Below are 24,685 nucleotides of genomic sequence, written 5' to 3'. Positions count from 1 at the left end.
ATTAATATTTGATTTCTATTTCGTAAAGTTCCTCTCTTTAAATCATGGCCACTTGAAAAACCTTCACTTCAGATACCAAAGCAGATACCAAAAAAACTCAATTGATTTATCACACATAAACTATTTGAAAACATAAAAACACCCTATTCTTATCCCTCTATTATCAAAAGATATTGGACTATTTACAAGCATTAAACTTTTGATTCAACAGTTTTATTGCAGTTTCACCTGCATCAAACATGGATCTAAATATAAAAACATTAGATTTGACATTTAAAAAAAATCATATCGGTTATTGTTTGGTTTTGGTCTGCAGAGAAGATGATTGGCTTCAATCTTCCGTCTCTCCAGGATCTGCACGCCTCCAGGACTCTGAGGCGTGCAGGGAAGATTGTGGCTGATCCCTCGCACCCAAACTACACTATATTGCCAAAAGTATTTGCTCACCTGCCTTGACTCACATATGAGCTTAAGTGACATCCCGTTCCTAATCCATAGGGTTCAATATGACGTCGGTCCACCCTTTGCAGCTAGAACAGCTTCAACTCTTCTGGGAAGGCTGTCCACAAGGTTTAGGAGTGTGTTTATGGGAATTTTTGACCATTCTTCCAGAAGCGCATTTGTGAGGTCGCACACTGATGTTGGACGAGAAGGCCTGGCTCTCAGTCTCCGCTCTAATTCATCCCAAAGGTGTTCTATCGGGTTGAGGTCAGGACTCTGTGCAGGCCAGTCAAGTTCATCCACACCAGACTCTGTCATCCATGTCTTTATGGACCTTGCTTTGTGCACTGGTGCACAGTCATGTTGGAAGAGGAAGGGGCCAGCTCCAAACTGTTCCCACAAAGTTGGGAGCATGGAATTGTCCAAAATGTCTTGGTATGCTGAAGCATTCAGAGTTCCTTTCACTGGAACTAAGGGGCCAAGCCCAGCTCCTGAAAAACAACCCCACACCATAATCCCCCCTCCACCAAACTTTACACTTGGCACAATGCAGTCAGACAAGTACCGTTCTCCTGGCAACCGCCAAACCCAGACCCGTCCATCAGATTGCCAGATGGAGAAGCGCGATTCGTCACTCCAGAGAACGCGTCTCCACTGCTCTAGAGTCCAGTGGCGGCGTGCTTTACACCACCGCATCCGACGCTTTGCATTGCACTTGGTGATGTATGGCTTGGATGCAGCTGCTCGACCATGGAAACCCATTCCATGAAGCTCTCTGCGCACTGTTCTTGAGCTAATCTGAAGGCCACATGAAGTTTGGAGGTCTGTAGTGATTGACTCTGCAGAAAGTTGGCGACCTCTTCGCACTATGCGCGTCAGCATCCGCTGACCCCGCTCCGTCAGTTTACGTGGCCTACCACTTCGTGGCTGAGTTGCTGTCGTTCCCAAACACTTCCATTTTCTTATAATACAGCTGACAGTTGACTGTGGAATATTTAGGAGCGAGGAAATTTCACGACTGGATTTGTTGCACAGGTGGCATCCTATCACAGTTCCACGCTGGAATTCACTGAGCTCCTGAGAGCGACCCATTCTTTCACAAATGTTTGTAAAAACAGTCTGCATGCCTAGGTGCTTGAATTTATACACCTGTGGCCATGGAAGTGATTGGAACACCTGATTCCAATAATTTGGATGGGTGAGCAAATACTTTTGGCAATATAGTGTATTTCAGTCACTTCCCTCTGGCAGGAGGCTGCGGTCCCATCAGGACCAAAACCTCACACCACAAGAACAGTTTCTCCCCATCCGCTACCAGCCTGATCGACAAGGCCTAGAGATCCCTGTGACACTGCCTCACTCCCTCCCCGTTTAGAACCTAGAAGCTACACTAACATCACATCTCCAGACCTCCTGCGTTACATTAACGCACAGCCTACTGTGTATATGATAAATAGTTACATACAATTCATTGTATATAGTATAAGGTATGTTTTTTTTATCATATATAACAAGAAATCCTGTATTCTGTATATATCTATATATACTGTATATATCTATTTTGTCTTCACCATCAACACCAAGTCAAATTCCTTGTACGTGCAAACATACTAGGCAATAAATCTGATTCTGATTCCGGTTAATTGACATAGCCATTAGATGGCGCATTTGTATTCCTTACAGCCGAATAGTTAGATATTGAAAACTGAAAGTAAAAGTATTACCTTTGCCAGTTTGTACCAGTACGTCTAAAAAAGGGGATCAACAGGAATTATAGTATTAAAATACATACTGTAGAAAGCCCTGCAAAATAATAAACTTGTACTGTTGAGTTCCTATGAGTTTCTTTTGATTATCATTATCATTTTAATGAATGAAGATGAAGTGTGATTCAATTTTGCTTGTTGCTTGTTATTGATAATGCAAGCTATTGGTTTAGTCCAAATTTGATTTCCTTGACTCAATACTTTGGGCGGCAAAATTGAATCGATGGCGTGCAGTGAAGTTTCCTTTTTTTTTATTCTGCACTTTCTTCACATAGGTGAGAGAGACTTTGTCTGTTTTAAATTCGCATAAGGTTGTTGAAGCATATTGTGAATGTGTTTCTTTTGTCTGATTACTTCAGTATTGTAACTCTGCACTTGAAATGAGAAAAAAAGTGTTAAAAAAGTAAACAGACACAAAAGTGGTGAGTGAATTAGGAAGAGAATTAAAAGTTATTTCCCTCTAAGATTATTAAAGTATGTCTGGTTCTGATTCTGAACTTATTAGAGTACTTTGATTTCCTGATAATGTAAGTACAAATGTAAAGCCCTTAACTGAATAACCTAAAATAGGTTGCTGTTAAGTTTTCCTGCAAGATAGTGATTCAACATATTAAATCAATTCCACAATCAACCTTCTTTCATTCCTAATGCTTCAAAAACCTGAGCTGAAGAGATAATTTTCCATTATTTAAGCTTGTGGGACTTTGTAGCCGAGGACCAATTGTTAACTTACAAGCAAATGCGGGTCTTACAGTCTAGCTGGGAGGTAATGCTCCTGCAGTTTTTTCTGCTTGATTTTTAAAAAAGCAATTAATTTAACTTCTATACAGCTGCAGCAGCTGTGGTCCAAACCCCGCTGAACGTCTTAGCAGCAGAGGGGGAAGATGCTCCTCTCAGCTGCCAGCTCCTGGAAACTAAAGATGTCCAGCAGGTCACCTGGCAGAAGGTATTTGGGAGGAAAGAGAGGAATATCTGCTCCTACAGCGAGTATTTTGGTCAAACAGTGAATCCTGACTTTAAAGATAAAGTCCAGTTTACAGAAGCTGGACTGAAGAATTCCTCCATAGTTATCAGGAATGTTACAGAGCAGGATGAAGGATGTTATCTCTGTTTGTTCAACATCTACCCTGATGGAGCTCTGATAGGGAGAACCTGCCTGAAGGCTTATGGTAAGAACCAGACTGTATTCCAGGATTAACTTCTATAACTAGATGTTGATCATGATGTTTGTTCTCCTCCCAGAGATGCATGAACCCATCCTTGATGTCAGCAGATCAAAGCCTCCTGCAGAGTCAGTTGTGTCCTGTTCAGCCACAGGTCGACCTGCTCCCACTGTAACACTGACTGTTCTACAGCAGAACCTCAGCTTCTCCCACTACAACACCAGCAGTGTGACCCACAGCAACGGTACAGTCACCGTCACCACCACAGCTCTGCTGTCAGCTTCCTGCAGCACACAGGTTGGATGTTCAGTGTCAGTGCTCTCTGCTGCTCCCAGAGAGAAGCTGATCACCGTTCCTGGAGTTAAAGGAACATCTGATGATGGTCAAAGTGCATCATCTTATAGTGAGTATTCATGTTCATGTTCTCACCTTATAATAATAAAACTATGTTTTATGCTATTCAGAGTGGCTTAAACCTTCCCAGCTTAGCTGAGGAAGATTTTAACAGGGCATCACATTCACAAAATATCCCTTAAAGCACGGAGGTAGCAGCATCATGCTGTAGGAATGATTTCATTTCAGATGGGACAAGAAAGCTGTTAATTGTAAGCTGAATGGGCCTAGAAAAAAATGTTAGAGGCTTAATAAGACGTTAGATTGAGAGGCTGATGTTCCAACAGGTCAACAACTCTAAAGTTGCAGCCAGAGCTGCAAGACCCATTCAGTTCAATTAGGATCATTTCTATTAAAGAGCACCAGTTACAATCACAAATTATAGTTAAACAATTTTGCAAAGTAAATCAAAATTAATAACTCAATCTGACATTATTTAAGGTTGTCCGAATTATTTTTCTTTTACTGTTTGAATAAATCAGAAATATAAAATGAACAATAAATTTTTTTAAAAACAACTATTTTGTTTAGTATCGACAGCATGTCAAATTAGTGTTGTATCTGGATACACTAAGTAAAGATACTGGTATTTTTTAAAACCCCAGTAATGATTCTTACCTTAGATTGACATCCATGTGTTAGAATGGCCTAGTCAAAGTCCAGACTCTAATCCCTCTGACTTTTACCTACTTTGCAAAGAAGAATGAGTCAAAATGTGTCTGCAAATCTGTTAGGAGAGAAAACCAGAAGTACCTTCAGCTGTAACTATTAATCTGTTCTCATTTTGTTCCTTTTTGTTTTTCTTTAAGGTAAAACTCTAATCATCATCATCATACCTCTAATAGTTGTGTCGGTCTGCATCTTTATTATTTCGCTCATTATACTGTTTGTCAAACAGCGAAAGAAAAACAGGTAATAAACCTAATTTTCTACACCACTTTTGCATTATGATATAAAACAGTTAAACTCTTAGACATTCAGGAGCATTAAAACATTTCTTGATTGATTTATGTACGGTAACTCTTTAAAGCTCATAAAGCAAAACAGTTTTTTTTTTCTTTTATTCAGTGACCCTGAATGGAACAAAACACCAGTTAAATTATTACAAGACACAAATGGGTAAGAAATCATTTGTAATTAAACAACAAACCACATGTTAGAGGTTCAACATGTTTCTTCAAATAACTTTTTTTTTAATGCATTTTAACGATTTGGTTAAAACGTGTCATTCTCTGATCAGGATTTAACAGATTTCTTTACAATTTCTTTATTTAAAGGATGCAAACACCTTCAATAAGGTTGGAGAATCAGGCCAGACTGCGAAGCGCTGCCAAAGGAAGCAAAAGGAAACGTCCAGAATCCTCACCTTCAGAGGCTGAAGGACATGTTGAGGACACTGTTTTTACTACTCTCACATTTTGACATGAAAAAAATTGAGCTGTTCTGTATTAGATTGTCTGCTGAAATTGGCTGAAACTGTAAAACAATTGATTTTAGGTGTGGTTGCATAATTGCAACTGAAATAAAGTGAAAAATGTTCACAATCCTGATTAAAAGAAAAACAATTTAGATCTTTTATATGGGTTATATTTCAGTTAGATTTATAATTGATGTATCTTTGAATCCAGCAAGAGTATTTTTTAATCCCAATAGTTTAAGGAATGAACATTTAATGTTAACACTTTAGAAAAAGAAAACTTCAAACAGGATGAAACAAAGAGGATGACCTCTCAATGACCAGGGAGAACCAAATAATGAATTTATGATTAATATGAACTCAAACATGATTATTTCAACCAAAATTATTTTATTTAGTGTCATTATTGTTGCAAGAATTACAGCTGAATTAAATAAGATAACAATCCTGATAATAAGTAAAGTTAGATCTTTTATATAGGAAACATTTCCGTTAGATTTACATATCTGTACATGCAGCTATAGTATTTTTTCTAAGCATTTTGATAAATGACCATTTATTGTTTACACTTTAAGGAAAGAAAACTGTTTTTATTTTATTAAATTATTTTATTTTGTTTCATTACTTGTCTTTAATGTGTACCATTCCTTGTTGCAGCTAATACACAAAAAGTTTCCCGATTTTTTCAGTGTTAACAAGTATCTCATCTGTGCCTATATTTTATGGTTTAGAAATATGTAAAAGCTACATTTTTTATTTTAACATCTAAAAACAGCATATTTATATACCATCAAAGAAGAGGGGCTCAGCATATTTTTAAGGAAGTTTATGTACAGTTTGAAAAAAAAAGACACCACTAGATTGCGCATTTGTAACTCATTTTACTGAGTTTGAACAATTTAGTGGGGGGGGGGGGGGATAATTAGGAATACTGTGATTAAACTAGACAGAAAATTTGGCAAAACAAGATAAATTGTAGAATCAAGTTGTCATCGTAGATCTATGAATAGAGGTGTTTATTACATTTTTCTGTCTGGATAAACATATTTAATGCATACTGCTGTGTAATATTCTCAGCTTTTTGTGAATCGAAGAAGTTAAATGCTTTATTTGCACAAGTAAGTGATCAGATTACATTGATGACTGCTGATGAAATCACAGACTTGATCTCTTTTTATCAGTTATGTAATAAACTTTTGTCATTAAACTGAGATTTCAAATTTGCAATGGGTTTTCTGTCTTTTTCAACATTTTATGTGAATGCTTTGTACTCTTCTGAAAATTATGAAAATTCTGAAGGAGCTGAAACATGCCGTCTGGAAATGGCAGACCTGGAAATACAATTGTGCTGCCCAATCAGAAGAGCCTCTGCTTCAGTGATGTAGGAAAGAGGAGTGACTGTTGATAAAAAAAAAAAAGATAATGAACACCTGGAGAGCATAAGTGAGGTCAGGTAAGTTGGGAGTTCACTGATCACCTACAGAGGATTTGTTAGAATTTTAAAAAGCTTTTTGCAACTAATTAACTGTAATAATTGTGTCCTCATAAAACTATTTTATATAATATCATTAAGCTTTTAATCAAAACCATTTTTACAATGTTTTATGTAGGAATTCAGTTTCACTGAATCAACTATATATGTTTTGGTCTTTGTCTGCAAGTTTAGGTTTATTCATTCTACTTTATGTAAAGATCATAAGTATTTAAGATTATATATAAAAATGTATAAAAAAAAACTCAAGGTGCTCATGCAGTGTTTTTATGATCATAGACACAAAAAAAGTATCTCAAGCAGTAGTTAAGGATTCTTTATGTACATTATTTGGGTTGGAATTATAACTTTTCAAGTGTTTTCTTATTGGCTCACATCTATTGTAGAAAAATGTGTGCATAACTATATGTATATATTTACTTAGTATTTACTTAGAATCTGCTGATCCCCATGTGAGCTGACTCCTCCACATCTTGGTTGTGTCAAAGCCAATTTTATTCCTCTAGTGTCCCGCAAACACCTTATCTTGTTAATTTAAAGATACAGGAAGTCAGATTATTATTACCCAGATCTCCTAAAAGTTGGGTGTTGGATACCCTTCTCACATTTTTTTCCTTACCCTGTTCTAAACCTTGTAAAAAGTCAAGCTGCAGCTCTGGGAACATTGTTCAATGACCTAATTCTTTCAAATGCTGCTTTTGCCTTTGAATAAAGTTATCTTTTCTTTTTGCCCAAACAGTGTCTCACTTATTGATAATTGGAAATTTCCATAACACATCTGAAAGAGAGGTTATAAATTTAGTTTCCACACCTCACTGGTCAAAAAACAATAGGATGTAATGCAAGCTATTCAGTTTCAAAACGTCAATCAACTGCATGACAAACATTTACCACAATTAACAGGTTCCGCATGAATAAATCATATAATAGTTGGACTGCATTTAGAAGAAAGAACTGACTTAAGAAACAGCCACTGCATTAAAACTTCATAGACTCTGAGCATAATTTACATTGGAACAATTGCACAATAGTTTAAGCCAATGGATCGTTAGATAAAACTATGAGATTAGTTTCTCTAAAGGAGACATTTGGGCAAAAGCAAAAATATGCAAATCAGTCAGATATGGTAGTTGTACAGAAATATCTTTAACAGACAAGTTGCTGCACATCAAGTGTTGTTAGGTGAAAACTACACTTCCTGTAGGGGAAAATAAAGCTGCTCATGTTAGGTGTAATTTTAAACAACTAATGTTCATGGGTGTTTTTACTTAAAAAAGAGAAGTGACACAAAAAATGAAAAAGAAGCAAACAGCCTCCATCGTACGCAGAGTTATCCTTGGTTGGTATTTGAATATGTGTCTGTGATCTGATGGACAACATAGTTAATGTGGTAAATGATCGGTTTGGACTAAGACGCATTGTTAATTTTTTTATTTAAATTTAACTTTTAATAACACAAGATACTGTATTGTAAATGCATTGTGTTACAAAAGTGTTTACTGCAGTAGAAAAATAGCGCCATCAATATTCTAACACAGCACAGACAGAGTATACATATCAAGGTATACTTTAATTTATTAAGGTATGTTTTAATTTAGAAGTTGACATTAAAACTACGAAATAAAATTCTCACCTAAAGCAATACAGATTTGAAACATAATTTACAAAAAAGCATTATGTTGATTCAGTGGAGTGCCTTAGAAAAGGGGTTTAACACCGTTCATATCTTCCCGCCCTGAAGCACTTCTGTTACAGTTATCCCTTTCAAACGAAAGCTTTCCGAGAATAAGAGGTTGTCCAATCCAAACTAAGGAAGCAGAAAAATAATGACAAATCTATTGCTTATTTAACAATATAAAACTACAAAAGAGGGCATGAGAAACATTTAAAACTTTTTTGTCTAATGTTGCTTTGCATATTCAAATAAAGAACATCTAATGCAAATAGACAAAAGGTGCAATGAAAGGGCTGAAATTATGTTTTTTTCTAAAGAACAAAAGTCATAAAAGTGTACTTTAAAGCAGTAAATAACATTTTAAGACAAGAGGCTTTTGTATATACTTACAGATCTAATTTTGCCATTGCATCATTGTGGTGCTGTGGAGGGGTTTTAGCATATCTAGTGGTGATGTTGTCCTTTTAGGATGTGAAGACTCTGATATTTGGACTGGTCGGTGGTTCCCCCTGGGGTAAAGTTGAGGTGAGAGGCTTTGTGGGACTGTGGGATGTGCCTCAACTCGTGCCGCTGAGTTGGAGGTGTTGGACTGTGTCATCCTCTGGCAGCTCTTGTTGTTGATTGGCCCATTTGGGCTGTGTGGACTTTTCTTTAAGATATTTGGCCCCTAATCTCCATGAGGTTAGGGTTCATTGGGGGTCTGGGTCTGGGGTAGTTTCTGATTTGGGGCTTCTGATACACTCCCTGATGGTGGGTTGTTTTAATGGCCCACTGCTTTGTTGATGTCCCCAGGTATCCAGGCCTGGGTGCTTGGGTGTGTGTCACTGCCAGCTCACTCTGGTTGGCCCAGCCTGCTGTGGAGATAGTGTGTCTCAGGAACTCTGGGTCCCTGGGCAAGACCCTTAACTCCCACACTGCTCCCCGGGCATCACACAATGGCAGCCACTGCTCCCCAAGGGGATTGGTTAAATGCAGAGGTACATTTCTCCAACTTCAGATCAATAAAGTTCAATTATTCATTTTTATTTTTTCTATTCTTTCTACACACTCACATACTGATCTACTGGAGATGCACATACTCCATGTTGATTAAAGTGCATACAGATGAGAATCGTTTACAGAGGCTGGACATTTATGTTTAAAATATTCCTCTGTTTGTTCTTACTAATTATATTCCAATTTACTCACACACTGACTTTTACATTTCCATTTTTTTATATTTCAAGCTCACTCCATGTTTAAAGAATCCGTTCAATGAGTTTCCCTTTCTAAAATGAACAGTTTAGATATATGAAATTTTTCATAGTATTTATTAATTTATGTTCCTTTATCTCATCCTGAAATTTCCTAAACAAATTTTTCTCATTGTCAATGGTAATTTCATTCAAATTGTCCAGATAGATAAGTTGCATTCAGCCTATATAATGTGCCTGATACTTCCATAGTCCAGCATTAGAGAATTTTCCTTCTTCTTCAGCAGTCGGTGTCTTTAACCCTGAGCTCTGCCTAAATCACCCAGCCAACCAACTAAGAGACTCAGCTTTAGACCAGGAGAAAAGGGTATGCAGCTGTTTGTTTTCTGATTAAGTAGATTATTATTATTCATTATTCTCATGCAGTGGTTAAGATGTTTAATTGTGTTTGCAGTATGAAGTTTGAGTTGTTTTTAGTATTTATGCTGCACTTCTATACATAATCTGAGTCATTGTACATTGTTCTTTTTAACAGTGTAATATTAACATAAAACTGTCAATGCAATCTGGGATTTGAAATCTCTGTAAATTTATTTTTTTCCAGAGAAACATGAAGTTCCAGTCCTCTCTGTTATTCCTGACCCTGTTGTCTGCCATTGAGCTCAGCCATTCTGTTGACTTTGACAGATTTGAGAAGTTCAAAATTCAGCACATCATCGATTCTGAAGAAATGGAAAAGGGGTGTGATGCTGTTATAAACAGTAGACAGATTCGAAATGAACGTACCGGTAAATGTAAGCGTTTAAATACCTTCATCCTCCACTCTGTTGAGAATGTTATACCTGTTTGTGAAAGTGGGGTGGCTATCACTGGTAAAAATTTAAAGAAGAGCAAAGGGAAATTCCACACTGTTCTCTGTTCACTCAGTGGTAATGAAAATGATAATCCTTGCCGTTACACCTTAATAAATGAAAATGAAAATATTGTGATTGCATGTGAAGCTGGAGAACCTGTACACTTAGAGGACCCCAGAAAATATTCTCACATTAAAGTGAACTAACTGATGACGTGTAATTCTGTTTTCCATGCTGACACCAAGGTGGTTTTATGCTTCACAATTACTTGGGTGTACTATTCCAACTTTCTAACAATAAGACTATGTTCACTTGTTTAAAAAAATGTGAATTTTAAAATCAGGTTGTATTGTCATGCATGTCATATCAACCCTGAATAAAAAAAAAAAATCTTTTGCCTTGCTTTTTAAACTACAAGTGAAAAAACTAAGTTTTAAATATTGCATTTCTGTCACACTTAATCATAATAACACACACTGAAGTTTTTTGTTGTATCATGAAAAAACTTGAGCATAGAAATAGTCTTTGCACTAATTTCCAACAAATATTTATAATATAAAGCTTTCCCTAACTGTAGAAAGAAAGAAATAAAGAATAGATTATTATAATAGATTATTATAGATTATTATAGGGTTTACCCATAAAGCAACATTTTTTAAATGATTCTATTTAGTTCAAAATTTAAAGGCTTATTCATATAGATACATAAAAACTTAAGAATTTTAAGAAAAAAATGCTAAGCAGTGAAATTATTGGAACATCAATGATGCAATCATTTATTATGTGCCTTTATAGTTTTTGTATAAAAGATTCATATATTATATTGAGATAAGATGCTATTTTTAAGATATTGGCAAAGGACCATACAAATACTAAAAGTCAGAGAGCATAAAGCTTGGAAATATGTTCAATGCTTCTACTAAGTGTCAGTCATTCTGAGGGGGGTCAAAGTAAACAGATAGATTTAGTGTAAACTCCATGACAGTAGTTTTTTGTATTTTTGTAGCATAGTTATTCCCCAACTGGCCTTGATGCAGTCCTTAGTGTCTGTACTTTAAAACTAATCAACATTATTGAATTATTTTATGTTTGCTGTATTTACTGTATCTGCTTTTTGTTGAGACCCGGTCACATAGGATCAATAAAATAAATTAATATACTTAGATATTATTTTATATTTTTATTTTACATATCCAGTGTTAAAAGTATGTCTAGTGTTTTTTATTCATCCATTTTCTAAAAGATACTTTTACCTCATTAATGTGATCTTAACTTTAATGCTTGTGTGGCTATATAAGTAAACTTAAATTTCTCAAATGATGTCAATTTGATGCAGGACTTAATTGATTAAATTAATAGCATTTTTTTGTCAGTAACCTCGTTACATGCTACAGAAACTTTAGTCTTTTCCTCAAGTCAAAAATAAAATATTCTCAGCATATTTCAGGAATACAAAGATATGCATCAGTTTTCCCACCTGGAAATGGTGTGTGTATTATTTGAATATATTTATCTTTAAAGAAAGAGTCATCGACAGCCATCGACATCACTATAACTCAACTTTAAAACCCTGGTTGATACCCTGGACCTGGATGAAAACTGCCCTGCATGTTTTCAGATGTTTCCCAGTTTTAGATAACATGATTATATTAATTAACACGAATCTGATGAACTGAAATCTTCTGATTGAGGTGTGTTAAAATTATGGAAACATGTAAAGTTAGCGTTCAGGAGTTAAAAATATAAAAAAAAAAACTACTGCATTGACTGATCAGTGCTTCTGGACCATCTATAAAACAATAGATAACTCTTGTTCATTTACATAATCTTGAGGCTGCACCACGTGTTTCCTTTCTCTCCACCTTTTTTCAGTTTTCACTTTTGAATTGCACTACAATGCCACATGGAAGGAATCTATGGCTAATTCTATTTCTTTTTACCTTTGGAGGAGCATTTCAGAAAGGTGAGAATAAACACTCCCAATGCTTTTGTATACATTAGGGGGAATTTTTTTTTTATAAATAATTTTATGCATTGTTGACCAAGTGCAATGGAGTCATACTTTCACTTTATCAGTCTCTGAAGTCGTCTTTTCCCCAACTTTAATTAAATAAGAATTGGATCTAAAACCGTAATTATCAACAAATGGAATAAGTGTCTGAAATACTTTGACGTTGAAAGTTTGGTATTTCTTACGGAACCTTTCTTAGCTTAGTAAAAACGTTGTGTTCAGATCGATGTAAGCAGGTCCAGACCTGCCTTCTTGTTTTACTAGTTTAAAGGGGTGGAGCTCACCTTTAAAGATAACTGGAGTACATTTTAGATATAAATCTCCTTGTTTTAGTATCAAATATCAAATATTGTTATAATTTTTGTCTCTCAGATTGTCAAAAAAAATCTACAATTAATATCCATGTTTACTCCTTTCTTAATTTGTCTTTTCTGATTTCTAATTTTTTTTAATGCTCTTTATGGTAATTATAGTTTTTATTCATGAAAATGCCAGGATTAAACCTCTCATGAAATTAGATTATAATTTTTTTATTGAGCTGCACTTGTGGCCATTCTTTTATGATCACTCTTCAAAAACAGTCCCCTGTGTTCTATCTGCATATTAAAACTGACTATCTAGCTATCTATATTTGCCAATATGGCGAAGACACAACAATGTGGCCAAGTGAACAAGAGTGCACAGCATGTTACACCCACGCAAAGGCCCATAGAACATGAACAGAAATATTTGTGAACTGAGTAAAGGAGTCTACAGGGACAGCTGGAGTTAAAAATAAAATCCTTTTACAGCTGAGTATTTTTAAAGGAATGTGGGAGAAAAAGGGAAACTTTTAAAAATAAGTAATACATGTTTAAGTTCAGAAGATGTTAAGGAAGCTTTTTATTTACTCAGGTGCTGTGGCAGATTACTCAAGAAACTTACATAATAACATTGTCATTTTTAAATCAGTGTTATGGGGCCAAGGCAGAAGCTGCATGTTGCTGAAATGGAAACTTTCTCTGATTACTTGGATCTCAGTCGCACAAAGATTTCACATTTGACTGAGACTAAGGGGTGTGGTTATCTGCACGGTTGGCAGAGTAGTTGAGCAATAGGATTGCTTCATAGTGACATGTTTTTGAGAAACGAGTTATGCAGAAAACAACATAAAGCTTTTGTAAAAGATTTTTAAGAACAGATGTGATCAGAGAACCTGGAGCTGGTTTCAAGCTTGGGGGAACTGAAGGGAGTTTACAGTAACTGTGGGAGAGGTTATGATCTTGAAATATGAGCTAACACACCCAATCATCCATTCTGGATATAAGAATGACTGGGATCCAAATCTGAGGTTTTCTCAGCGTAGGGGTGTATTCTGGCTGAGAAGGAGCAGCGCTGACAGGACCAAAGAATACAGGAAAAACAATCCTGAGGCAGAGAAGCAGGCATTAGGCAGACCTGACTGGGAGATGGGACTTGACAACCAGAGGTTAGCAAACATTCTTAGAAAAACCAGAGACTCAGGAGACTCAGCACCAGCTGGATCCAATCAGTGTGCACTACATCCACACACACACAGCAGCACAGCATAAATATTGCCATTGACTGATAACTTTGAAATAACACAAGGCAAATTTATGGTGTGACATTTGTGCACTGATTTATAATGCAAACTTCTAGCAAGTGTCTGCTCTCTGCCCTTGTACTGTTAGGAACCTGTTGTAACAGAAACAAGAGCTTTTCAAAGGTCCCTTTGTCCACAATGGATGTGTAATAACTTGCACTGGGGAAATGCACATGCTCTATTGGCTTTGTACGTAATGCAAAGGGTTTGTTGTGACAATGGGTGTCAAGGGGTTAAAGACTACCAAAACTGTCTGATTTACTGGAAAGGAGGCAGGATATTAAATGAAAATATATTGAATTGCAGTTCAGAGTAGTTAGAGACCTGTTCAGGTGGTTTAAGGCTAGTAAAGCTAAAAAAGAAATAATCTGCAAAACATAGAGACCACTTTCTCAGAACGTAACCCCTGTACCCTTTGAAGATGTAAGCTACCGCAGCAGAAGACCACAAAGATTACCTCTCTTGTTGGCTAAGAACATGAACTTATTAGAATAATTCACACTGGTTCACTAAAGTTATACAATAAAGTCTCTAAATATGTTCCTTGTTTTTTAGAGTATTGATTTTACCAGCAGTACTAAAAAAAAAATCATGCCTTCTTCAGGTACACAAAGCACATGTCAACCAGATGAGCAAACTCCCACGAAGCCTCAAGCACCCTGCAGAGGGTGTAGAACTGAGCCAGTGTTCCATAGCTGGAAAAAAGACAAACACTGCTCTTTCTTAAGCTAAGGTTAGCAGTTGGCAGAACTCTCCTCTCCAGTCCCCCGGCATAGGCCTTCTTTGTAAAACTGAGAGGTGTGATCGCCCTGTAATTGAACCACACACTCTGTCCCCCTTTCTTGTCAAGGTCAGTCAGAACAGGGCCATTGACCCTGATGACAGGAAGAAGCGGTGTGTCATCTACTCCCAAAGCCTCACCACAATGGAGATTTCCGATCAAGTCAGCCTGGATGGTGAAAACGTCCAACACCAAACAAAAGTGTGCCCATGGTGTAACCCAGTAGGGGACACTCCAGGAGTAGGGCTTAGGGGCCCTGTACAAGGGACTATCTGATCTATATTCCTACTGCATGTTGGATCGTGGAGGGGTTACCCTCTGTAATCGGTCCTGGCCAAAAAAAAACTTATGGAGAGGATTTTTAGATGCAGCCGAGGTACGTACGGTGCTGACAGGGCGAAGCTATCGTGAGGATGAGCAGCGCCCCCATGCCGGAGTCGATGGTTCTGACCAGAAAAGGTGGTTTATCCACCTAATGTTTAATGTTTATGCATTTAGCAGACGCTTTTATCCAAAGCGACTTACAATATAGAAACAATTTCACAGTTATCCTTAATATGACAATAAGTTCTCTAGAGGAAAAATCCCTTGTCAGAATCAGTGGGGACAGCAGAGAGAGAGAGAGAGAGAGGGGGGAGTGCAGAAAGAGTAGTAGAGAGGTACAGAGGTATGGGTAAGATGTAAGACGGATGTGGTTTAAAGAGGTTGGTCCTTAAGTGTTTCCTAAAGATAGAAAGGGAGGCTGCTGTTCTCATTGTGCTTGGTAGGTCATTCCAGCCTCTTGGAACAACCCATGAAAACAGTCTGGATTGTCCTAAGCGTGGCATAGGTACTGCTAGCAGACAATCCATTCATGGCCGGAGTGACCAAGTTGTGATATGAGCCTTTGCAAGAGGGTTCAGTCAAATGGAAGCCGTCTTCAACTTCGGGTTGGAGAAGAGTTCCTGCCTCAAATGAAGGATTTAATGTCTGTATTGTCCAGTTCATGAGAAAGGGAAACAAAAAGTGGGAGATCAACAAAAGATGGTGTCACTTTCGCTTGTGGATACTACAACAGATCGGATCAAAAAAGAGCTCAGCCAAAAGGCAAAACTCTTGATTTACCGGTCAGTCTAAGTAATGTGATGTACATGTAGGCAGTAGTCCTTTTGAAGACGCCTACAGTATGCCTTGGGGCTTATTCCCAGTTCTTTTTAGCTGGACATATCAGTCTTTATAAAAATAACACTGAATAACACTTCTTATAGTCAACAACTAATACAGGACTTAAAACTTCAACATGATTTAATCTAAGTTTAACAGAGAAATGTGAGGCAGAGCACTGGGCTCATGTTATATTGGGAAGAAAACTTTTCCCATCGGTTCTCATACCTTGGTGATATCTGTAAAGTTTATAGTATGTGTCATACTTGTCTATCTTAAAGGGTGTGTCATTGTTTTAAAGTCCTGACCCACTTTAGATGGCCTGCTGCTCTTGGAGCTATGAAGACACGTGTTCCCTTTATCAACCCTGGCCCACCATTAGGGAGAGAAGAGGATTTGTTTTTTTCAACAGAGGAAAATGGGATGGAAATGAAAGCCTTCTAATACAATGGTCATCATACAGATAAGCTTACTATTGTAATTTTTTATTAACTGTTTCCTGCAGATGTAGCAGCTGTGATCCGGACCAAGCAGACTGTTTTAGCAGCAGCAGGTGAAGATGCTCCTCTCAGCTGTCAGCTCCTGGAAACTAAAGAGGTCCATCAGGTCACCTGGCAGAAGGTCTTTGGAAACACAAAGATAAATATCTGCTCCTACAGCGAGTATTTTGGCCAAACAGTAAATCCTGGCTTTGAAAAAAAAGTTCAGTTTACAGAAGCTGGACTGAAGAATTCCTCCATAGTTATCAGGAAGGTTACAGAGCAGGATGAAGGATGTTATCTATGCTTGTTCAACACCTTTCCTGATGGAGCTCTGACCGGGACAACCTGCCTGAAGGTTTATGGTAAGAACCAGACTGTATTCCAAGGTTAACTTCTATAACTAGATGTTGATCATGATGTTTGTTCTCCTACCAGAGCTGCATGAACCCATCCTTGTTGTGAGGAGATCAAATGTTTCTTCAGAGTCAGTTGTGTCCTGTTCAGCCACAGGTCGACCTGCTCCCACTGTAACACTGACTGTTCTACAGCAGAACCTCAGCTTCTCCCACTACAACAGCAGCAGTGTGACCCACAGCAACGGTACAGTCACCGTCACCACCACAGCTCTGCTGTCAGCTTTCAGCAGCACACAGGTTGGATGTTCAGTGTCAGTGCTCTCTGCTGCTCCCAGAGAGAAGCTGATCACCGTTCCTGGATTTACAGAAACATCTGATGATGGTGAGAAGAATCTCTTTATAGTGAATACTCATATCCATGTATTTCTGTACATTTTCTCATATTCATGGTTATAACATGCGGAATGTAAGTTGGTGGACCAACTCAAAGTAGTTCATAATTGTGGAATATTTTTGAATGAAAAAATTACAATGCTGAGGTTCTAGAATCCTTCAGACCCTGTATGGGCACAGCATGTTAATATGACCTAGACTTAGACAACTTTTATTGTCATTTTCACTATGGCTTGGTCCAGCAAGGTGTTAGAATTGTCTGTGAGGACAACAGCTAGCTGACCTGCACACTCCTTGAACACCTGCCCAGGTATGTTATGGGGGCCTGCTGCCTTTCTTGGGTTGACTCTTCTCAGAGTCTTCCACAATTCAGCTGTGTCAAGGTTGAGTACCTCCTCTTCCTGATGTGGTTCTTTCATTGCTGGAGTGCTTTTTAGTGCCTCAAACCTTCTAAAGAAGTTTTTGAGTTCAGTCAGCATCAGCTGCACCCACCAGGAGGGAGGGTGTGTTGCAGTCTGTGATCGCCCGTATACCTTGCCACATCCTTCTGGTGTATCTGGCATCATGGAAGAGCTCCTGGGTCTTCCGGCTTTGGTTCTGCTTCGCTGATCTGATGGCATGGGTCAAGTTGGCACATGCTGTCCTCAGTGCCTCTCTGTCACCAGACTTGAAAGCTGAGTTCCTTGCTTTTAGCGATATCCGAACCTCCTCATTAGTCCAGGGTCGTTGGTTGGCCCTGGTGGTGATGTCCTTTGTGGTGCTGATGTCCTCAATGCATATGTCGATTTAGACTGACACAGTCATGGAATACTCATCTATATTGATTTTGTTGTCATATCTAGCCACAGCTTTGAAGACGTTCCAGTCTGAGCATTCAAAACAGTCCTGGAGTTTCCCCAGGGACTGTGGGCCCCCTTAATCCACACTGTACTTTGCCCTGATTAGTTGGGGCCTGTATGCAGGAAATAGTATGACAGATATGTTATCTGATAACCCGAGGTTGGGGCGGGGAGCTGCTCTGAATGCATCTTTAATGTTAGAGTAGGCGTTTTGTCCCCGAGTTGCATAGCCCACATGTTGGTAAGAATGAGGGAGCAGTCTTCAATTTAGCCTGGTTAAAATTCCCAGCAATGATGAAAACACCCTCTGTTCTCTTCAGATTAGAGCTCAGAGATAACCTGCCCTGGTAGAGAATCTTCATGGCCTCTTTTGGATTAGCGTTAAGGGGGACATATACAGCAGTGATGCTAACCATACTAAACTCTATAGGGCAGCTAGAACGGTCGACAGTTAACAGTCATAAACTCAATGTCTGTTGATTGAGCTAGCATTTTTACACAAGTTACTAATCTCCTTTTTTGGAAGAGACCTTGTGGCAGAGATCATCCATTTTGTTATCCAGTGATGGGTTGTCGGAAAGCAGGATTGATCAGTGGTCGGTGGGAATTCCTAGCGCCCTGCCTCCTTCCGCCTTATCTTCAGCCTGTTCCATTAGTCCACTACTCTGTTTTCATGCATCTGAAACTCGGCAGTTTAATACACGGTCAAGAGTGGCTATATTTATAAGTCTGGACAAAACATTTTGTGACCGTAGCTCCAGTAGGCGGTCAAAGATGTAGAATCTATGCCTTGTTTGTAGCGTTTTTAGCTGTATATTTTGTTCAATTGTCAAAAGCTTTATCCGCCCTGATTTGACACCAAATTGGTGGTAATCCTGTAAATATAACAAACTCAGTCTGAGGGGGAGAGTAAATGCTGCAGCTTATCAAATCATAATACGTCAGGATGGTAACATCATACTTAGGTGAAAATTGGTAGAAGTAAATACAAGATAATACTAAAAGCTTTCTGGCTGCAATTTTAAACTGGAGTAGAAGATCACAGAAGCTAAATGTACCCATGTGTTAAAATGACCTAACCAAAGTGCATAGCTAAATTAAACTGAGATATGTGGAAAGAGTTAAACACTAATGTTTAGATGATCCAAATACACTTGGATGCCAGCATTAGATTTTTATGGGAGAAAAGAAACACATCTTCTTTGCTATAATAAACTTTAAATCCTTTTGTCACATAAAATTACCAAAAGAAAAGTCATAAAGGTTGTGGTCTGTTTTTCAAATTATTAAAAGAAAAGTAGGCAGGATTTTTTTTTTTTTTTACTGTGTGGTTCTGTTATTTTTATTCTCGTGGTTTTTTTTAAGGTTTGGTTGAAGACTCTGGACCTGATCACAGTGTTATTGGTATGTTAGTGTTCAGGCTTTGTATAATTTCTCTTCATTCAGTCATGTTTCTAACACCTGTTATTTTTCTGCAAAGGATGGATTGTTGGAGTGTTGGCCTTTGGAGTTTTAGTGGCTTTACTTGCCATTTTCTGGTTTAGACGAAAGAATCAGAGCAGGTACTACTATCAGAGAACTTAGCGGTTTTGTCAGTAATCAGTTTATTATTCATTTATAATTACTTAATTTATAAAACCCTTAATTTGCCACACAGGAAGTCTCAAGAAGAGAAAAACTCAAAGGAACAAATCAGCGTTATTCAGTAAGTTTTTTTATTTAGTTATATATCACTGACATTATTACATTGTTTACATATTAATATTTTAAAATTGCTTCTGATAACAATATCACATTCACTCCACCTAATGGTACGACATTTTCTTTTGAACGTCTTTGATTCAATTACTTAAACAGTCTTTGGTCTAAAACATATTTTTCTTTTTAATCAAGGAATGAGAAAATGTTTATGCCACAAAAGAACACTGAGGAGCAGAGATCTGGCCTAATGAACAGACAAACCAGCAAATCACCAACAACAAAATATCCAACAACACCTGATGTAGAAAGCTGTCAACATCCAATACTGACAGGAAAAAAATCTTCATAACCAAACCTGGTTTGTATGTTTTATACGAATAAAGATCTAATTATGTCATTTTATACTTTTTTTAAATAACCAGAAATAATCCTTTTGTGACTTTCTTTCCAATTTCCCCATCATAGATGTGTGTGTATGCATTTATATGTATGTGGGTAAATATACATATAAAAAGTGAGAGCGATGTGAAAAACATTTCTCCACTCTTCATGATTTGTGTGTTTCAATGCCTTCAATTTTCTTTTCATCAGCCACTCAGAGGTGTAATAACTTTTTTTTCTTTTTTTTTTTTTTCTTTTAGTTTTATAGGATTTCCCCTCTGCAGAATCCTCGTTGGTTTCAGCTGGAGGTCACAAACAGATGAGGACCGGACTTTCTCTTTAAGGAGTATTTATTAGACTCAGAATACTTCTACATCTTCCTGGTCCTTAAGGAGTAAAACAGTCCCACATCATCACATTACCACCACCATGTTTTACTGCTGATATGATTTTTTTTTTTCTGAAATGTGGGGTTAGTATTATACCAGGTGTAATGGGACACACACCTTTCATATTCAGCTTTTGTCATGTAAGCCAACAAAATGTTTTCCTCATAGTGTTAAGAATCTGTAGCAGTCTATTGGAATTAACAGCCAGATGCAGGGATTTCCAAACGGGTGCGGTTTAATCTTGACTTTTCCTGTCAAAGACACAGTGAAATCTGTAGCATGAAATACTGAAATAATGAAAGAATATGTAATTGTTGGACATGCTTAACCATTGTTTAAAATTAAAACATTAATGTTCACACATACAACAAAAAAGGATTTTTATTGTCCTTAACTCGTCAGCAGTTTTGTTTTTTAAATAAAAAACAAATGATGTTCTACTGCTTCAAAAATAAATGAATAACATTAATTATCACAAATCACAATGGTGCATATTCATACCTCATTCTGCTTTACAAAGTCTCTATTTTAACAGTTTTTTTCTGGTTCCTTCAGGATCTATCGCTGTCTCAATATGCTTAGCAAGAACAGGAAGTGCAGTAAATCACAAAACACAAGTAAAAGAAATCTACCCTTCTTCAAAATAAAGCATAAATTAACCACTAGGTGTAACTGCTGGGCCAATGAACACGAAGGAGAATTTTATCATTTAGTTATTTACAGAATCATGGAGATTTATTCTGGAAAATTTTGAGATGAGCCTTAATGTTTTTTGCTCTGCAGTGGTTTTAGTTTTGGACCTCCGCCATTTTTGCTCAGTCTTTTTCCCACGGTGGACGCTTGAACTCTGAACTTAACTGAGGTTAGTGAGGCTTGCAGTTCTTTAGATGATGATGTGGGGTCTTTGGGTCCTATTGGATGCTCTGTTCTTTGGGTATTTTGGTCAGTAAGCTCCTACTAAAATGTTCACCACTGTTCACGATGCTGTATGCTGGAGACCCGAAGCTTTAAAAACGGCTTTGTAATCCTTTTCCAGACTGACAGATCACAATTATTTTATTTCTTATTTGTTTTCAATTTTCTCAGGATCTTGGCATGATGTCCAGCTTCTAAAGTGCTCTTCTTTGTGTCAGACATGTCCTTCTTAGTTGATTTCTAGATTGAGAGGAATGTGGCTGTAATTAGTCCTGGGTGTAGCTAGAGAAAGTGGGCCAAGGGGCATAAGGTTATGTTCACCTTTACAATAAAAACATTAATTTCATTTAAAACTGCATTTTGTGTTCTTGTGTTTTCTTTAACTGGTATTTAGATTAGTTGATGTTCTGACAATCCTAAAGCACAACTGCATACCTTCTAACAAATTATTAGCTTTACTTGAATTGTATAATATTATTTTCCCTCTCAATATACTGAAAAGCACTTGGCGTGAATTCATGCTCATTGCAGCTGCCCTTTTTATACATTCATCCATCTAACTTTAAAGGGTTGGATCCATCTCTCGGTCCTCAAGGCACACGGCATGTTTCAGATTTCTCTCTGCTTTAACACAACCGACTCAGAGGATCGCAGTTCAGCAAAGCTTGTCAATCTGCTATCAGTTTATATCAGGTTTGTGAAAGCTGGGAAACATCCATGACATGTAAGGAAGTGTGCCTAGAGGACTGGGATTGAAAAACACTTGGGTATGTGACCCAGAGCGCTAATTTACATCATTCTGAGCTCCCCTCAAGAAAAGAGCTACCCAAGCTAGAAAAGTTTTAGTAGGTAACAAAACATATGGGGGGAGACTGATGATCGTTCTTACATATATTAAAAATGTCAGGCATTCTAAAAAATAAGATTAGTCTTAAAACTTTTTATTTCAGAACTAAGCTTGAAGTCTAAAATTAATAAAACAATTGACTGATAATCATGTATATTATTCTGTTAATACATAAGTTATTAAAACAAGTTATTGAAATTACAATCAGAGAAAATGTAAGCCATCGAAGAGAATAGATCATAAAGTTATTGGGATAACGGTATGCTTCCCCCCGCCTGCTCGGTAAGGCAGGCCGGGTTGAGCATGGGGCCGCCTGGTCGGGTTCGGTCGTTCCATCCCCTGCTGGCTCCCTGCCCCTGTCCGCCAAGGTTTCCGGACCAGCCCCAGAGCTGACGGCTCGGTTTTGCTGCACTGCAGTCAACCAATGTTACACACCCTATTCAGAGACATTAAGGACCAGCACTAAATACCCTATATAATCATTCTATGACCCCTTTAAATTAAGAACAGACTGTATTCCAGGGTTAACTTCTATAACTAGATGTTCATCATGAAGTTTTTTATCTTCCCAGAGCTGCATGAAATCCTTAAGTTAATGTAAAGGCTTAATATAGATAGAAATACAAACCCGTGTGTCCTGTGGGTTTTTCCCATGACACACCAGCTGCAATGGATGACTGGAAAGACAGGAATTGTAGTGTTTAGGCTGAAACAACTGTCTATTATGACTCAGACTGAGTCAGACAATAAAGTCTTGAGGAAAGTCTTTTCTCATATAAGGATGAATGTATTACAGTGGTTGTCTGAAAGGAGAATTCTCCAGTGGTTCAGGATACAAGCAGACTAGTAATGTTCGTCTGACAAATAAGCATTAGTTTTTTTCAAGAGAGACGAGGAACTTTACAAATAATTGCAAAGCTGTGTTAAAGCATCAGGAGTTGTTGTGACATTTGCCCTGGTTTGTTGGAAGCATTGCTAAGCAAAAGGATTGCTTTCTCCTGAAAAAAGGGATACTTGTTTAGTAATAAGAGAGAACGTGACTATACAGTCACAACGGAATGTTCACATGCCTTTGTATAGCAATGTTCTCATGCTCAAAATAAAGGCCAACAGGCTTTATTTTGAAATCGCAAAATAAGGAATATGACAAATTAAGGACATTTTTGGACTGACAAAATAAAAACTAATGATTATAAATAATTAAACTGATGCATTAATGGAGTTCCAATAAGATGGAAACATAAGCTATGTTTTGTTTATATTTTTTTTTTCTAAATGCAAATGAACCAAATATGTGCTTTGGTCAGCTGTTAAACAATAAAATCTTGTTTATTTGAATATCTGAGGCAGTTTTTATTAGGGGGGGAAACCCATTTAGATGCCCTAAATGCAAAACTTTAAACTGCATAAACATTTGTAACTTATCACCTCATGCTCATTTGCAATTCTGTCAGTTAAAACATGAACTTGCAACTGGTAACAAATTTTTAAACTATATTCAATTTACCTTAATAGAATATTTTGGGTGTTTTCAATATCGATATGAGGATAGATGATAAAATATTTATTATAATGGCAACAACAATCCATGACAATTATGAAAAATATTCCACGGAATAAATCTATAAAGGTACCATAAAAAAAAAACTATTCTATCTACAGGGTGGGAAACTAACAAAGAAAATACTATACATTTTAAGATGTATTAAGATAAAGAATTAAAGTACAGTGGAGGAAATGCAATGGTTAGGAATGGGATACAGAACCAGAACTTAGTGTACTGTGTAAAGATCATTTCATGCTTTTTTTTACTGTTACTATTATTTCTTTTTAGATTTTTTTTTGTAGTTTTTGAAATAAGTGTATTTCTTCTTCATTAGTTAATAATATTTTTGCTTCATTATTTTGTCTAAGAGAGTTAGAAACTATAAAAGTTACTGTTTCTTTCTTCTGCACTCAGCTGTATGCTCTTCCCTGGAAAGACCTGCTTCTTTGTCTCAGTATTACTTCAGTCATAATTTAAAAACCACGCTTAGGATGCCACATGAAGGAACTTTGTGGTTAATTCCCTTTCTTTTTACCTGTGGAAGAACGTTTCAGAGAGGTGAGTATACACACTGCTTTTTACAGGATGTTTTTTCTCTTATCCAATTATTTATTCTAAGGTGAAAAAATCCCCTAATTTAGTACACCCATCCCTTTTGCTCATTGTCTTCTATACAAATCTAATTTAACAGCATATAAACGATTCTTATGTTAATTAGAAACTACTAGTGGAGAAATTATTCTTTTTTTCTTATTATTTAACAAAAATACTGGCTTGTATTGTTTTCTTACACCCTGCATACTTTTTTTAGGTAAAAATCTATATATCTCTATATCTCTCTACACAAACAAACATACTCATCTTGCTATATTTAGAGAGGACCATGTATTGAATCCCATCAACT

General features: G+C 37.1%; 2 protein-coding genes and 1 long non-coding RNA gene across 3 annotated transcripts; all 3 read left to right on the top strand.

Annotated features, from left to right (window-relative positions):
- The first annotated feature begins 2,430 nt into the window (after positions 1-2,430).
- Positions 2,431-5,995, top strand: LOC119792323 (OX-2 membrane glycoprotein-like). Its single transcript, XM_038298920.1, has 6 exons — positions 2,431-2,440; positions 3,038-3,376; positions 3,450-3,773; positions 4,573-4,675; positions 4,832-4,882; positions 5,041-5,995. Exons 1-6 carry the CDS (start codon positions 2,431-2,433, stop codon positions 5,183-5,185), a joined length of 972 nt encoding a protein of 323 aa, XP_038154848.1. The 3' UTR covers positions 5,186-5,995.
- A 6,274-nt stretch (positions 5,996-12,269) lies between these two features.
- Positions 12,270-19,586, top strand: LOC119792322 (OX-2 membrane glycoprotein-like). The gene is made up of 5 exons (XM_038298918.1): positions 12,270-12,357; positions 16,438-16,776; positions 16,850-17,152; positions 19,368-19,406; positions 19,483-19,586. The coding sequence occupies exons 1-5, from the start codon at positions 12,291-12,293 to the stop codon at positions 19,584-19,586; spliced, it is 852 nt and encodes a 283-aa protein (XP_038154846.1). The 5' UTR covers positions 12,270-12,290.
- A 414-nt stretch (positions 19,587-20,000) lies between these two features.
- Positions 20,001-21,746, top strand: LOC119792296. The gene is made up of 2 exons (XR_005281973.1): positions 20,001-20,061; positions 20,345-21,746. It is a non-coding gene; the product is annotated as an uncharacterized LOC119792296 (long non-coding RNA).
- Positions 21,747-24,685: the final 2,939 nt, after the last annotated feature.

Source organism: Cyprinodon tularosa, unplaced genomic scaffold (genome assembly GCF_016077235.1).
Source record: "Cyprinodon tularosa strain WSP-4 unplaced genomic scaffold, ASM1607723v1 ctg417, whole genome shotgun sequence".
NCBI classification, from domain to species: Eukaryota; Metazoa; Chordata; class Actinopteri; order Cyprinodontiformes; family Cyprinodontidae; genus Cyprinodon; species Cyprinodon tularosa.
This window is presented reverse-complemented; position numbering and strand designations above follow the sequence as displayed.